At 40.9% G+C, this 16,988-nt stretch overlaps 1 protein-coding gene across 3 annotated transcripts in view; it reads right to left on the bottom strand.

Moving 5' to 3' along the window:
* The window catches only part of Atg4a (autophagy related 4A cysteine peptidase), a 50,248-nt gene that overhangs the window by 9,263 nt on the left and 23,997 nt on the right, over positions 1-16,988 (bottom strand). For 2 of the 3 annotated variants that reach the window (XM_005082460.4, XM_040744479.1), the window contains exons 2-9: positions 13,537-13,647; positions 11,755-11,826; positions 9,810-9,908; positions 5,241-5,342; positions 5,013-5,085; positions 1,091-1,170; positions 299-486; positions 99-177 (exon numbers count right to left, since the gene is read on the bottom strand). In XM_005082460.4, the coding sequence (XP_005082517.1) occupies positions 99-177; positions 299-486; positions 1,091-1,170; positions 5,013-5,085; positions 5,241-5,342; positions 9,810-9,908; positions 11,755-11,826; positions 13,537-13,647 (804 nt within the window). Of the gene's footprint in view, positions 1-98; positions 178-298; positions 487-1,090; positions 1,171-5,012; positions 5,086-5,240; positions 5,343-9,809; positions 9,909-11,627; positions 11,714-11,754; positions 11,827-13,536; positions 13,654-16,988 lie in introns of those variants that run through there. The other variant, XM_013122310.3, reaches the window with a different exon arrangement.

Genomic DNA, 16,988 nt, shown 5'->3' with positions numbered 1-16,988 from the left:
ATGCCCACTCACAGGAACTTCCTGTATCCCATGAACACCTCTGCCCCCGCACCCTTCCCTAGCCCATGACAACTTACTTGCAATTCATCCTTTCTTACCTAAGAATCCTATGAAATAATAGGCGTTATTTGGCTTTCCTCCTAAAGCCCCTAAAGACTGTGGCATCTTAAAACACTCCTAAAGGGAAAGAGAATGCAAGATTCTCAACTCACTTGTGGACTGCTGCTCACGGATCTCTGTGCTGACATGGCAGTGTGATGGGCAGGCAGCGATGCGTTCAAGAACAAAAGAGACTTACTTTGAATGCTTCAATATACACAGGATTGATTTGGTTTATGCCCAGGCGAAGGGGCACAATGAGCAGCAGGGGTTTCCAGGCTGGGCACGCTGCAGAGGGGCCTTTACTCTGATTGCAAGCAGTCAGAGAATCAGGAGGGCTCTCATCAGCTGTGTAGGCACCCACAGGAAAAACACAGCACATTTTCTCTAGAAACAGAAGACAAGAAATCTGGATGAGTCAGGAGTATCCAGCACTAAGACCTTTTCCAAAGGTAAACCAGAGGGAGCTTGCATGCTACCCTTCACACCTGCAAGGCCCTCTCCTTTGCCACCAAGGGCCAGTCAGCCCCACTGCCCACAGGAATGCCAGGCTATTCCTTCCGTTTCTTGCTCTTCATATTGGCTATTGAGCACTTGCTTAGTGTGCCCAACAGGTATTCTAGACTCATTCCAAGAATCTCATTTCTAAATTCGTCTTTGAAGGCCTTGTAATCAGGGACTGTATCTTCACATTTTCCTAACCTTCATGGCAGAAAAAGCAGGCCTGGGCAATGATAGGCCTTTATGATCCATCTACTTGCAATTCAACAGATTATTCACGCTTTTGCTCCAGCAGCAAAAGGTGTGGTACATCTTTGAGAAAAAGTTTTTCCCCTTCAGAAGACTGAAAAGGAAGGGAATAGAGCCATTCTGCTCTCCTAGGCGCCTCTGTCCTTGTGGAGCAGGTCATGGCATCTTTCAAACTCCATATTTCTGAATTAGAGAAGGGACTACACCCACCAATGAGAAGGCTAACAGCCTTTGCACTCACTGATATCTTCAATGACCACTGTGTTATCCATTGAAACATAAACAGCCAAGGAATTCCATTCATCAAATAAAGCGAGTTTTCTGTGAAGCAACATATAATGAAATCACAACTGGAGAAAATGAAAATATCAGTTAGAAGTGGCACAATATATTCCCAGCATTCCTAATATCACCACACACTGAGCCACAGAAAAGCCTGCATTTGAGTTAACTCTGGCTTGACAGAGTTCTGGGAAATATCATGTCCAGGGATTTGGAGACTATAACATACCACTGTATCTGAACTTCTAAAAGAAGGTCCTGCTGCATAAAATGGAAAAATCTACCTCATCAAATGACAGTATTAATACTGGAGGGAAGAGGAATGTCATCTATTTATCTGTCCTGAAAATTCCAACATATTTTGTTTCCTGAAATAAAAAAAACTTTCTGAATTATTGATTTTCCTTTAAAAAAGAAAAATAGTAATGTTATTAAAATATATAGTGGGGGTTGGTGTGGTTCAGTGGCAGAGTACTTGACTAGCACATATGAGGTCCTGGATTCATCCATCCAATCTCTAGCACCTGCGCTAACATTAGTGTGTGTGTGTGTATGTGTGTGTGTGTGTGTGTGTGAGAAAGAGAGAGAGAGAGAGAGAGAGAGAGAGAGAGAGAGAGAGAGAGAGAGAGAGAGAGAGAAGGAGAGAGAGAGAATTGATCATGGAAACCAAGAAGGAACAATGGGAGAAAAGAGAAGGGGGCATAGAAGAGATATGGGGTTCTCTTCCTCACATGCACTGAGAATGCCATTCAAGGAGACTTCAGTTACAGATGACTTGAGAGCAGGCCCTACTAGCCAGCAACTGAAGAGAGATGACACATCTAATTACATGATTTAATGGGAGAATTTATAAAGTAATGTGAGTTTTCTGGCCCGGCAGATCCCACCGCCCTTCTCAGTCCCAAAGAAGCACATGGGCACTATATTAATTATGAAACTGTTGGCTAGTGACTAGGGTTTCTTATTGGCTTATGGCTTATTAACCCATTTCTAATAATCTAAGTATTTCCACATGGTCTTCTCTTACTGAAGAAAGGGTCCGGACCTGTTACTCCTCTCATGCCCTACATAGCAACTGACCATGCCTACATTTCCCAGAATCCTCTACCTCTCCTAGTCCCACCTATTTTGCTTCCCTATTGGCCAACAGTGCTTATAACCAATAAGAGAAACATATTTACAGAAAGACATCAACCATCAGAAGTTCTTTTAAAGGGGATATTATATCAGGTTTATGTAAAGTACCTTCCTATTTCTCCCTTTGCTAACTTAAGAGGACATATTTATTCTTTCTACCTCTGCAAAGTGTAGGTAAAGTCCCAGTCTCACTGGATAAAAGAAAAGTATCCTTTCTTCAAAGCAGCTCCCAAGAAGTAGTCAATCATCACTGCACAATGTTAAAGTGTGTGTGTGTGTGTGTGTGTGTGTGTGTGTGTGTGCGTGTGTGTGCCTGTGTTGGGTGTATGTGTGTGTGTCTATACACATGTGTAGAGACCAGAGGATGGTGTCAGGATGTCTTTCCTCAGTTGCCTCTTCACCTTACTTTTTTAGTCAGGGTCTCTCACTTAACCTTAAGTTCACCATTTCCACTAGCCCATGAGTTCCTGAGATCCTCCTGTCTCTGTCCCTCAGTGCTGAGGTTATAGGTACATGCTCCTTCTTCTTTTTATTACATGGTTTCTGGTGATCCAAATTTAAGTTCTCATGCTTGCATAGCAAGAGTCCTATCCACTGAACTATCCGCTGAGCCCTCATTACACTTTTAATTTACTAATTTTAATTCATTACCTTTCTCACGATAACAATGATGTGATTATATGGTCACTGATTTCACTTACAATTATCATTGCTATTTTTTTTACTTTAGGATAGTATAAATGTGACATGTATTCAGTGGAAACTAGACTTTGAACTTTGAGTTGGAATCATTCCCAGGGCTGGTCACATACAGTGTAAGACTTTCCAGTGATGCTCAGCAGTGGCAGGGAGCTGACACTCCAGTCAGCCAGCTCATCATCAGGGGAGACAGTTCATTTGTTAAGCTGCAATGTTCAAAAGCTGAGATACAACAAACAAATTTTGATTTCCAATATTTTCCAATTAGGATATCTGTGTTTTACCCTGTTAAGGAGCATGTATGCTATTGTTAACAGAGGCAATCACAACAAATCTGAACACACTTAAATTCTTATGAGAATGGAGATGGCAGTGAACAAAAGGCCACATGGGACACAAAAGAGGAAAATAATCTTGGGGGTCAGGATATCAGGGAAAGACAAGAATAACCAGAGGTGGAGAGATGGGGAGGAAAAGTATAAAATACTTTGCAATACTTTTATTGCAAATGTCATAATGATATCTAACACAATACGCTTATTTTAAAATAAATAAAAAATAATGATCTTCCATTTGTTTATTGTTAAAAAACCTCAAAATAGAAAACATGGAAGAAAGAAAGAAATCCTATTTGAAACCAGATTTGGGGCTCAGCTTAGTGAATCTAATATTTTATACATTCTTTTCTGGATTTGTCCCCTTGGCACATCTGGAATATTGCCAGTTCCTCACTCAGCAGAAGCAATGATGCCCAGAAGGTACAAAGCAAGAAAGTAGCCTCAGTGAAGTTGCACTGGTAGCAAGGAATAAAGCCAACATACAAGTTTTTCTGGGTCCCCAGGAAATCCAGACTACTCACCTCATATGTACAGCTCCAAGCATGCTATTCACTGAAGACTGGTTAACTGTTGAAACAAAGCCCCTTCTCTACCTTATATGGAGTCATAATCGCCAGGAATTGATATATGCTATACCAAAGAAAGCCTAATGATCTCCATCTTCTAATCCCTACATCTAGCCCCAGGTTCTGGCTGCTAATTTCATTTATTCATTGAGCTCTTACTGGGCACTTATATGTAGTAGGCACTTTTATGGGCTAATGCTACAGAATGAACGAGACAAATACAGTCTGCCTACAGGGAGTTTTCATCTACTGGCAGATTTTCAGAAAGGAGAGAGCTACAAGAGACAAGACAGCCTATAGGTACTGATGACACTCACCCCATTTATACATGATCTTTCTACCTTATTTATTTTCTGTGGTAGAAGACAAATTGTGGAATATAAGATGACGATCATGAAAGTATCACCTTAAATCTGCTAACAGATGACAAACTAATTCCAAGACTCCCTCGGGATTTGTATCCTCCAGCAGGTAGTGAGTTCCTTGAGGCGAGGACTGTGTCTCTGTTGTCTCTGTACATCCAGTACTTAACACAGTAAAGGTACCCAGTAAATGCTAAATGAATTAGTGAGGTTTACAAACCATATTTTATTTAGGAGGAGGTACACGCAATGGTGTGTGTGTGGAGGTCAGAGGATAACGTCTATGGGTTGGTTCTCTCCTTCCGTTATGCGGTTTCCATGGATCGAACTTAAGTCATCTGGATTGGCAGCAAGCACCTTTACCCACTGAGCCATCTTCCTGGCCCATTAATGAGGTCTTTATTACTGTACAGAATAGAAGGCTATTTTTTGCCTAAGGCAGTTAGGCCTCTGCCACTTAGTATGAAGCTTTTAACTTCGAAAGACCCTCAGTTCGATGGTTCCCTGGCACATGAACATCCATCTGTAAGGTGAGAAACAGAATGAGTCCTGGAATATAGCCACATGTATAGATACCAGTGACTACAACTCTGATATACCAAGACAGAGGTCTACACTTATACACATCAAGAAGTATCTGAACAAAATGGTAGAGATGTTTGATGGCTTAGCAGGAAGAGTAGGGTTGCAAGCATACTTAAAACTAATGGGATGTTTTGTTGGCTGGGGAGGGAAACATAAGAGCAAGCAGAACAAACAGACACCAGACTTTTACTTACTTTAACACCTGTGCAACTGTGTTTGGTCCAAACCATTCGCCAATTGATTTCCCTTCTCCTACACCCATTTGTGCTGTTTTATGTGGAAAAATTAATATGTTAGCAAAATACCTTCCATGAGACACAGACTCCTGATTTGGGGGGGCACATGAAAAAATCAGATAGACAACTTAGTGAAGGGAAAAATTCATAGGCATTAATTTGGAACTACAAATCTGGTGATCTTACCCATCTGGTGGATTGAATAGCAGCAGTCTTTTCTATCTAGGAAACACTGCAGGATCCTTTGGTATTCTTTGGGTTGTTCTTTTTGTTTTTCCCAGTTCCAATCTTTTGTGGGGAAAGAGGAATAAAAAAAGGTTAAAATTAGTCATTACTGCTCATTACCAGGCAATAAGTTAAAAGGAAAACAAGAGAGCTACATTTAGAAGGTAGGAATGGTAAAGTTGACATGTTTCTGTATATTTCTCATTTAGATAGCAGATGATGCAAAATTGACAACTTCTAAGGATTCAGTGGGTATAAAGAAAAAGCCAGGGCTGGGGAATGTAGCTTCATGATAGATTACTTGTCTAGCATGCATGGGAAAGTTAAAAGCTGAGGATGACATTGGACAGAAAATTAACATGCTCCAAGCTGGAGCTGGCTAACAATTACATAACAACAGTGTCACAAAGGTATTTCCTGGCAGCTACACTGCAAGGATATTACCCAGACACCATAGTGTCTCATCTCTATACAAACAGCAATGACTTTTGTCCTTACATTCTGGCGAAGGGTCTCGTGAGGGGAAGCGTTATTATACAAAAGTTTATGTGGAAATAATTTACATAATTCACTGCCGAGAAACTACTTTTGAAAATTGTACCATGTGCTGGTGGTGCGTGCGTGCCTTTATTTCCAGCACTGGGGAGGCAGAGGTGGGTAGATATCTTTGAGTTCAAGACCTGGTCTACAGAGAGAGTTGCAGGACAGCCAGAGCTGTTACACAGAGAAACCTTGTCTCGAATAACCAAAAAGAAGAAGGAGGAGGAGGAGAAGGCGGAAGAAGGGAAGGAAGGAAGAAGGAAGAGAGAGAGACAGACAGAGAGAGAGAGAGGAGAGAGAGAGAGAGAGAGAGAGAGAGAGAGAGAGAGAGAGAGAGAGAGAGAGAGAATTGTATATTGAGAAGGGGAAGAAAAAATACTGTAATATCAGTATTCAGGAGACTGAGGCAGGAAAATTTCAATATCATAGCCAGCCTAGACTATATTATGAGTTCAAGATTAGCCTAAGCCATATACAGCAAGACTTTTCTTTCAACAAAACAAACAACAAAACCAACCAACCAGCTAAACAAACAAAATACAGGTGGGAGATGATCCAATTGGTAAAGTGCTTGCAAGCTTGAGGACCAGAGTTTAAAAACCCAGCACCCATGAAAAAAGCTCAAGGCAGTAGTAGTATGCACCTATAATCCAGTGCTAGAAGACAGAGGCTTGGCAGCCAGTCAGTCTAGCCAAATCAGGAAGCTCCATGTTCAATGAGAGACCCTGTCTCAAAGAATAATGTGGAAAGCAATTTAAGGAAGATATGTTAACTTCTGGCCTCCCTCCATACATGTGTGTACGTGTACACACACACACACACACACACACACACACACACCTGTGTACATGCCAACAGCCAGATACGGTGACATATGCCTGTAAAATAAATATTCTGGGATGGGGATAGAGTCAGGAGGATCATGAATGAATTTGATGTCAATTGGGTTACAAGATCAGTTCTAGCCATTCATGTGCTACATAATAATAACATGTCTCAAAAACATACTCTGACATTTTTTTACGCCAACCTTTTTTTCCAGTACTGGGTATGGAAGCCAGGGTTTGTATATCACAAGCACTCTTCCACTAAACTATGACTCTGGCCCCATTTTTTTTATTATTTTATTTATTTATTGTGTATACAGCCTTATGCCTGCATGCCAGCAGAGGGCACCAATCTCATTCAAGGTGGTTGTGAGCCACCATGTGGTTGCTAGGAATTAAACTCAGGACCTCTGGAAGAACAGTCAGTGCTCTTAACCTCTGAGCCATCTCTCCAGCCCCTGGCCCCATTTTTATAACACTTTTTTTTTTGCTTTGGACACAGGTTTCATCATATAGCCCTGGATGGTCTAGAATTTACTATGTAGAACAGGCTGGCCTCAAATTTGTAGTGATCTTCCTGCCTCAGTCTCCTGAGTGCTAGGATTATAGGTAAGCCACTACCCCTAACTTTCCCACAGTCTTAAGAAAACTTCACAACAAGCTTTGGAAAAACAAAAATATTTGCCATCAGGTGTTTACAGTCTCCTTAAGACCAAAATGTTGATCATCCTAACTCCGAGGATCTCTCATCTGTACCTTAAACAGAGTCGCCAAACGCTCAGGGCCACATAGAACCTACTGAAGAGAACTGGTGAATGCTACACAATAACCCATAGGGATAGGACGCATTCTAGTCTCAGTTCTAGGACAGATTTGGGGGACTAAGTTTACATCCATGACACAAATTTCTCTCTGGAGGGTCTCAAAAGAGTTTGAATTAAAGATTTTGGAAATGTATCTGAGTCTATAGGACATCATCTCTGGGTCCCTAAGTTCCCTTTGCTCCTAGAGTCTCTGAAACCAAAGTCAACTTTCAGTTCTATCATATCCATAGGGTGAATCACAGCCAACTTATTTCAATAGCTACTGAACAATCTGGTTCTGGGGAAATCTTTATTAACTGACTGCTAAGGACCACCAAATATGTTCTGATGACTGCCACATGAATACTTCATCTTAATTTTATGACTGAATAAGAAATAATCCAGCCGGGCGGTAGTGGTGCACGCCTTTAATCCCAGCACTAGGAAGGCAGATGCAGGCGGATCTCTGTGAGTTCGAGGCCGGGCTGGACCGACAGCCTCCAAAACAATACAGAGAAACCCTGTCTCATAAAACAAAAAAAAAACAAAAAAAAAAGAAATAATCCAAAAGACCTTACAAAATTACCTCTTCTAAGTCATTTTAACTATAAGACCTATCCAAATCCTTCCTGCTACTTGATGTTGTGCTCATACAACTGTGACTGATGGCTGTGGGGATTTTCCAGGATGGCCCCCTATTTTAAGAACTCACTTTAAGAAGAATCACCTTCAAGGATTTTTTAATGAATTAAAAGTGGTGGCAAGACAGCTCAGCAGGTAAAGGTGCTTGTTGCCAAGTCTAGTGACCCACGTTTGGTCTCCAGGACCCTCATGGTTGAAAGAGAAACTGATCTCCACAAACACACTGTGGTATAGAGTGAACACACACTCGAACTCGAGCACATGCATGCGTGCAGGCACACACACACACACAGAGTACATAAATAATAAAAAGCTAGAAAGGATACAACTGGGAAATAAAATTATCATCAAAATACACATGTATACAATGTATGGAAATGTAACAATAAAACCTACCACTTTGTACAATTGATATATGCTAATAAAATGTGGATTTATCCCTTAAAACAATAATAAGTCTAGATTAAAAAGTATGAATAGAGTACTTGCTAGACAAAGAAGCAGAATATAAGCATTATGTTCTCACATCTATGCTGCTTGAGCCTAGACAAACCACCCCACTGCCACGAACCTCGGTTTTCTCATCTCTGAGCTAGAAATGACAATAGTACACAGAGAAAGCAAGCACAGAACAGGCAAAAATCCGGCAGGAAGGCAAGAAGCTCTACAACCTTCCCCAGCACTTCCAGATCCTCTCCAAAAACTGGCACAGGACCTGTGAGCACAGACAACCAGCAAGTTCAGCAGCTTGACGGCATGGGAAACTGGACTTTTACTCGAAGGTCTAAACTGGTGTCCATCCAAGATCATGCTACAGAGGTCCATGAAGAAACATGTGCATGTCCCAAAGAAAATAAGAACAAGAATTGCCAGAAGGTTAGTAAATAATGAAGCCGCCTCCTGAGCAAGCTAATTTAAGGATTTCTTAATTATAAAATGGACATGCTCAACGAACCAAAACCAAAATAGCACTAGCTTCCTCATTAATCACTTCCTCTAGGTCATTTATATCCTCAGCTAGATGGGTATTTTAAAAGGAGTTAAGAAACAGACTGATCACCACACCCTTCTTCCTGTTTTCTTTGTTATTTTTTCATTTCATTTTTGTTTTGTTTATTGAAACAGGGTCTCGCTCTGTAATCCAGGCTGGTTGGAAACTTAGTATGCAGGCAAGGCTAACCTCAAACCCACAGCAGCTCTCTTACCTTAGGCTTCTGAGTGATGGGAGCATAGGTGTGAGCCACCATAGCCTCAGCTTTTTTGGTTTTGTTTTGTTTTGTTTGTGTTTTGAGGCAGGGTCTCTCTAGGAAGTTTTGGCTGTCATGTAATCCCCTGATAGACCAGGCGGGCCTCAAATTCAGAGCCTGCTGAGTGCTGGGATTAAAGGTGTATACCACCATGCCCATTTTAGGGCCACGGGTTTTTAAAATCTGACATTTTTAAGGACTCATTCCAACAGTAGTAAAAATAGCAATTCTAAATGGCACATCTGCCCCAGGTTAATTCTGTTCCCAGAAAATAGCTCTTGCTTGGCGAGTCATAAGGAAATATCAGCTATTTTGTTCTCATGATGGGCTTGGTTGACTTTTCAGCCCATCACTTGAGTTATGACAAAGCAATTTAGGATCTGTAGTTTTGTTACTGAATGCTCTTAAACCACAGCAGCAAGTGATGTGGCAGATGTCTTTGAAGCCATTTGTAGAGCAAATGGAACTCACCCCTTCCCAAGTGTCTACAGATAAGGGCTTGAGCCAGCATCATCTGTCCACAGCGCAGCATACATCCCCAGCCAGCATCAGATGAAGGGCCTGTTCCCCCTGTTGGCAAAATGGATGGGCATGAAAATGTGTTCCTAAATTTAATCTTTTCTCAATCATAAGCGTATTTGAAACTGCAAACACACCTACATATACAAGAACTATGAAAAGAGAGACAATAGATGTACTTTGAACCCATACAGGGTTTGAATATAGGAGTGGAACTTTTAAAGGCAATGCTGAATCAATGGAAACATTCTACAATCAAAGACAAACACATGAACTAAACATGCCCCTTGGGTTTCTTGCTTGAAGACTTCAGAGCATGCATGCTCTTTTGGTAAGTGACTATCATGGATAACTATCAACAAGGAGATTGCCTTGACTAAAGCACAAATACAACCACCAAGGGTAGACATCAAAATGACCAAAGACATAGAAAAGGTCCTTGACTATTCTAAATATACCTAATGAAGTTTACAAGAAATAGAGGAAAGAACTCTAGATTAGGCAGAAACCTAACATCTAGTTATACAAGCTAAGTCTCAACTATACATTGAGGATAATAGCATTTAAATTACATGAGAAAATATTTAACAGCTCTAGAACCTACATAGGATGCTTGGTATTGTGAGTATGGTCTTATGTAAAATGCTATTAATAAGTTAGAAATGTACAATATCTTTAAAATATACAAAGTCAGTTAATAATGAGACAATGGGTCCCATTTTAAGAAGATTTGATGTAAAGTAAAATTCACAAATGTGGCCAGGATAAGCTCTACTGGGGTCCTATTCAAAAGGACCAACATAATCAGATAACTTGATTTCCTTTTCCAACTCAAAAGTAGAAAAGTATTCTGGAGTTATGATCTCAGAAGTCTAGTTTTGAAGAAGTGCTCACTCTTGTAAAACAAGTGGGCCAAGTTACTCTCCCTCATCCCAAGCCCTTTGTTGTAGAGACTGAAGGAACATTGCTACATCAAGACTAAGGGGAGTGAAGAAATTTCTGGGCTGGAGGGAGAGCCCTCAGGCTCTTGCTAAAGCTGGGATTAAGGTTAGATTAGTGCAGAGAGGGTAGGGTGAGGCCCAGCTTTGTAAAGGTCTCTTCCCCAAGTAAACATTAACAGTTCAGAACCCTGGGTACTAAAGATTATTCTTTTCTGTTACTACTTCTTGAAAAGCAAAGAAAATGTTTGTTATGTACTTCAGTTTTGGCCCATCACATAAAGGTTAATTTCACTCCAATTACTAGGTCCAACCTTGGTCAGACGAGTTTTTTTTTTTTTTGGAAAGTAACTTCCACCACCTACAGACTCTTTCCTTATCCTTCCATGACACTAGGTAGTGACCACACTGCTCACAAACGTTTTACAGATCCTCTCAGATGGAGCAAATTCCCTTAATTTGTCCAGCTGTCCTTTTCTTTTCCCCTACATGGCAGCTAGGAACAGACTAGGCTAAATTCTAAGGAAATCTATCTTAATTTATCTCTGAATGCCAAAATGCTTTCATTTGATGAGAAAATAATAGAAGGAAATATTTTCTTTCCTTCAAGGCCCAAGCCTTTTTAATAATCAAATAGTATCATATAGCACTGAAAGGTTATTTAATAGCTAGATATTACCCAACTAAAGCTTATTTGATTTTTAATACCATTAGCTGCATGAGCACTTGAAGGTGGGTTAAAATTACTACTGGCTTAACACTACAACACCATGGAACCACATGTGATGGGTTACTTCCACAATGACATTTTTGGATGAAATGTTAAACTTACCTGCTCCCCTAAATCAAATTCTCTGCCACAGTGAGCTGTTAATTCTGAGGTTTCTGTGATGTCATTGATAACCTCAGGCAAGCTATCTACAAGGAAGAAAGCACAGCACAACAAATGATATACCTACCAATCGGTGAAAATTTCCTTCTGTATGTAAACCATAGACGAGCACTTATATCAGACAACAGCTTAGATTTTTCTGTAATTAAATGTGAAATTAAAATTAAATCACCATATCCCATCTTTAAAAAATGCCTACATTTGACTTCTATGCCAGTAGCAAGCTTATTTTCAGATAGCCAATCAAATAGATTGTTATAGAACTAGAGAAATTCACAGGAAACATAATCTTATTTGAGCCTAGTAATTCCAGAACTTCTCTTTACCTTCATTTTTACCAGAGCTACTATACTGGTTCTTCTAATGATATTACATATATTCTGTCTCCTCTATTATTTTCAGGATCCCGACAGGTATTATCATGGTGGTCATGCCCAAATGATAAGAAATAGGAAAAGAAAGTATCTTAGATAATCCACTAAGACAATCATCTCCAGCCTGAATGAAGATAGTATCGGTTCACATCATCTATTATCTAAAATTAGGAGTTCATATGTGTGGAGGAGATTCAAGTGCAGAAGCAGGGGTGTGAGCACATACATTTAACTAAAAATGAAATGCTCCTGCTAACTGTATAAGAACTGTACCCATGGTACCTAGTGTCCTATTTTCATGTAAGTGAATGTATATTATCATAAATAACTCACATACCTTTTCAAAGCATTTTTTTGCATTCTATAACACAACCTCCTTTTAATCACTACAATTAAGGCTTCTTCATTTCCCTCCATACTTGGATATGGTTCTGTCTTCTCTAGTCATCTCTCTCCCTCTTAATATCATATATGCATGTGTATTCAGTATAGAATCTATAGTCACTATGTTTTCAAAAGCAAAAGGGAAAGTAAACCTTTACCAATAGTTTCTAATTCCATCTCTTTGAGCAAGTCAAATAGAGTTGTATGTATTTTCTTTTATTTTGTTGTCCTCAGTGCCTAGCTCCCATTTTGGGAGATGTGTAAGAGTAAGAGTAGGCCTTGAAAAATGGCTCAGTGACTATGTCTGCTTTTCCAGGGGACCTGGGTTCAATTTCCAGCACCCACATGGTGGCTTACAACCATCTGTATTCCAGGGCACCTAATGCCACCTTCTGGTCTCCTGGTGCACAGACATGAATGCAAGAAAAATACACAGACACATAAACTGAATAAATAAACTTAAAAAAGAGTTCTCTTTTCTTGTGTTTTTAAGCACCCCCCAGAGGGTCTCATGTTCCCTAAAATGGCTTCAAGATTGCCAAGGATGATGTTAAATTTCAGATTCTTCTCTCTATCTTTCTAGTGCTGAGCTAACAGGCATGGCCATCAGTCCCAATTTATGGGGTACTGGGGGATTGAATCTAATACTTGGCGCATGCTAGGTATTCTACTAACTGAGCTACAGCCCTAGCCCAAGAGTGTGTTGGCACATTCTTATAACCCTAGTACTTAAGAGCATAAGGCAGGAGAATTGCAAAATAAATTTAGCAATAATATGAATGATGCCATGTTTTTTTGAATCCCAAGTCTTCTGGAATGGGAGCAGGGTTTCTTTACAGAAAAGAATAAAAATACATTACTTTTGCAAAACGTGCAAAAAAACCCTGTATCATGTAAATGACTGGCTAAGGCCTCTCAGGGCCTTGTAAGGAACTATGCAACAATCAAGGTAATCTGCCTCAAAGTAGTGTTTTGTCAACCCAATCGGTAAATTAACTTCTGTATGTCAACCCAAGATGGAAAATGAGAGGCCCTTATTCCCAGATACTCACTTTAGCTGGGGCCTCCCTGACCAGTGCCGCGCAGCTTACCTGTTCTAAGAAGATGCTGCTTCCCCAAGATCCATACCAGCTCATCTGTATCTGGGAATTCTTCTAGGTAGTCAGTGAAAATAGTAATCTGGTTCTCATACTTGGACATAACTAAATGAAAATGAAGGAGTGTAAACATACTGTGATTTTCTGATTTCTACCTTTGCCCTGAAAGTAGAAGGTCATCAGCTTGACTCTAAAGGAATATTTCAATATTTAAATAAGTGGGTACACGGCAAGCACTTTACTGAGCCACCTCTCCAGCCCTTCATATTCCTTTTGACCTATTTCTCATGGTTCCATTTAAAATTACGTCTGAAAAGCTGCATGCCCAGAATTTCTTTAAAACTCCTTCCTCTCACAGGCCTCCTTCATAAACATCCATCTATCTAGGCTCTCCCCACAAAAGTAGACCAAGGCAAGACAGTAAAGCTGGTGTACTTGGCTCCTGTCTATTCCCAGGGAATGCTAAGAAGTTTTTAAGGTCAGGTTGCTAGCAGCCAAGGCCTTGGGGGGGGGCTGTGACAAGCCTGGGGAATGTACAATTGCCAGGATGATAACATTGTAGCTACAAGACTTGATATTTTTACAGTGCTTTTATTTTCCATCTTCCCCACATATGGCCCCTACAAAGAAGGCTCTTGAGGCTCATCATAAATAGAACTTGTTCTTGAGATTCACTGTTGTGATGTTGTGATATAAAATGAACTATATATTTGCTGCCTGTTCCCGTTTTCTGGCACACAGCTCTGAAAATCCCTGTCATTTCCTGAGTGCTCTCTCTCTCTCTCTCTCTCTCTCTCTCTCTCTCTCTCTCTCTCTCTCTCTCTCTCTCTCTCTCTCTCTCTCTCGCTCTCTCTCTCTCTCTCTCTGTTTTTTTTGTTCCAGTATTTGATCTTCGACCCAGTTCCAGACATGGAGCTCCTAATCTCTTGGGATTTTCATGAGTGATAAGAGTGTCTCTTCAGTTCTAGTAAGGCCATTCTTAGTGAGGTCTCCGATGGGCCTAGTCACCTGCAAGGCTAAGCAGTGATTAAAAAGCCTGGAAGCTTCATTCCAACCCCCACCCTGCAGGAAGGGGAGAGAGGCTAGAGACTGATTCAAAAATAGCTCATGCCTACATGATGAGGCGAGGTTTGGGGAGCTCTGGGTATGGTAAACACATAGTGGTGCCTGCAGAGGAAATCGAGGCTTCTTGCCTCTCCCACTTCCCATACGCATCTTTTGTTTGGCTGTTCATCTGCATCCTTTGCAACTTTTTTTATATATAATAAATGAGTAAATGTCAGAACATACTTCCCTGAGCTCTGTGAGCAATCCTTGCAAATGATTAAGCCACAAATGGGAAGGAATGCGGGACAGTGGTCATAGGAACTGCACTTTATAGCCAGTTAGTAGGAAGAAGAGATCACAACTGGTGTCTCAAGTGTGGGCAATCTTGTGAGACTAAACTCTTAACCAATAGGGTTGGACCCTAACCCCAGGTGGGCAGACACTGTAAAATTAAATTAAATCATCGGAGACACAGTTAGTGTTTGCTAAGGAACTGATATATTGAGAACCCACCCCCTCCAGACACATGCTTTCAGAGATGCTGAGTGGTAAATGTGAGTAGCAAAAGCCCGTTTTCCTGTTACATGCATCTATAGTTCTCTCTTAAGATAAAGCAACCAAGTGAAATCAAGCTAAATCCCATTAGTTCTCAGGCTCTGCTCTCAGAACTTACATCTCTATGATCTGAGAGGTGTTCAAGTTCACATTCACTTCTGGGGGTGGGGGAGACAGGTCTTCTAAAAGATTCAAGACTGACTCGTGTAGGGGTCCTGCCTCCAAATTGTTTCTAAGTAACCTTCTTCTTAGCAATAATAATCATATAGGTAGTAAATAGATTTCTAAGCCAGCATGTCAAAACGTGTTTTAATCTGTAACTGGAAAAAAATTAATTTATAGCTCTATTTCACAATGTATGATTTTGTTCAAAACAAAAGCATTCAGTACATTCCATCTCAAAGTTCCTTAGACCCAGGCCCTGCCCTGGATGAAATGGCAGACTATGGACACCCCCAAGGAGGGCCTCACCCTCCCTGGGGAAACAAGGGGATATTGGGGGGGTTAGGGGAGGGCACGGGAAGAGGGGAGGGAAACGGACAGGGACCTGGAACTGACTTGTGAAGCAACCTTGTTTCTAATCTAAATTTAAGAAAAGAAAATAAATACAAAAAAAGTTCCCTAGACCCTCTCCAAAAGGAAGCTAAGAGAAAAGAGGGACCCTTTTGTTCAGCTTATGAGTGGCGACAATGGCCCTCCCAAAGCAGTCCCTAAGTGTCCCATGGGTGTATTTTCCTGTGCAAGCAGCATTGTGGGATAGGTTTAAGTCACTTGAAGAGCCATATTGTTTGCATTTTGTTTTCTAAATCCAAATCGTGTTGTATTCATAGAAATAAAGGCTCTTAGGTGTAAAGGACTTGCCAAGCATGAAGGCAGGTGTCTGTACTCAAACGGTTTTGTTGGGGGTTGAAGTCACAATCCACCGAAGCACGTTCAGAAACACAGTTCAGTAGCAGTATTTTCTTGAAACATATTACAGAATTCTCATCTTTCAGGAATGCAAGTAGCCTTTCTCCTTGGTTTGTTTTTGTTACTAAGATTACAGTCTCTGTAGTGTTTCAAACCTAAAGAAGTTAGCCATGAGACGGCTATCTCATTCCCCAGAGAACACTCTGCCACAGAACCTGTGCCCTCTTAACCTCTCTGCCTCTGGCCTCAGGCCCTGGCCCACACACAGGAAATACCTGGCTAAAAATGATCATTCAGGTCTAGTCCTTCCCAGGGGGTGGTGGGTAACAGAGGCAGGGTAAGTCCATGGTGTACCTCTCCATCCCACCAGGTGGAAGCTAGCACCCAGTGCTCTTCCACAGAAAGAAAAGATGATTTTTTTAAGTAGCTTGAGAGGAGCACGGGAAAATGATGAGCTCTCAGGCATACTTGTAAGAGTGAGGACATGTGACAATATATCAATGTATAGAATGTATGCATAGAAAACTTGGATCTTTTTTTAGTATGGGTTGAAGGAAATGATTTCTCTGTTGCCAACTCTGCCACTGTGAGTCACTGGCCAGCTATCTGGTCAATTTAGCACAGCCCGTTAAAGTCTGTGACAACTGCCCTGCTTCATTTAGGATGGCTCTGAATAAAATGGTAGCCAAAGAATTCGGCTCTGGCTCTTCACCCATTCTCAAGCTGTGCTAGGCCAGCAAGAAGGTCATTATAGTTTCTATTTGTATCCTCTTAGAAGACAGACTCTCGGGATACAGCGTATCTGTCCTCAGTAAGTCCTGGGTCAAGGCTGCACATGTAGAACAAACAGAAGATGAGTTTAGCAGAAATGGCATGAACAGCCCCAGGGTCTCTATCTATAAGTGCGCCTGGAAAAAGAACAGGACCAAAACCAG

The sequence above is a fragment of the Mesocricetus auratus genome, unplaced genomic scaffold, assembly GCF_017639785.1.
Source record: "Mesocricetus auratus isolate SY011 unplaced genomic scaffold, BCM_Maur_2.0 Super-Scaffold_100003, whole genome shotgun sequence".
Taxonomy (NCBI): domain Eukaryota; kingdom Metazoa; phylum Chordata; class Mammalia; order Rodentia; family Cricetidae; genus Mesocricetus; species Mesocricetus auratus.
Note: the sequence above shows the minus strand (reverse complement) of the source record. Positions and strands in the feature narration are given on the sequence as shown.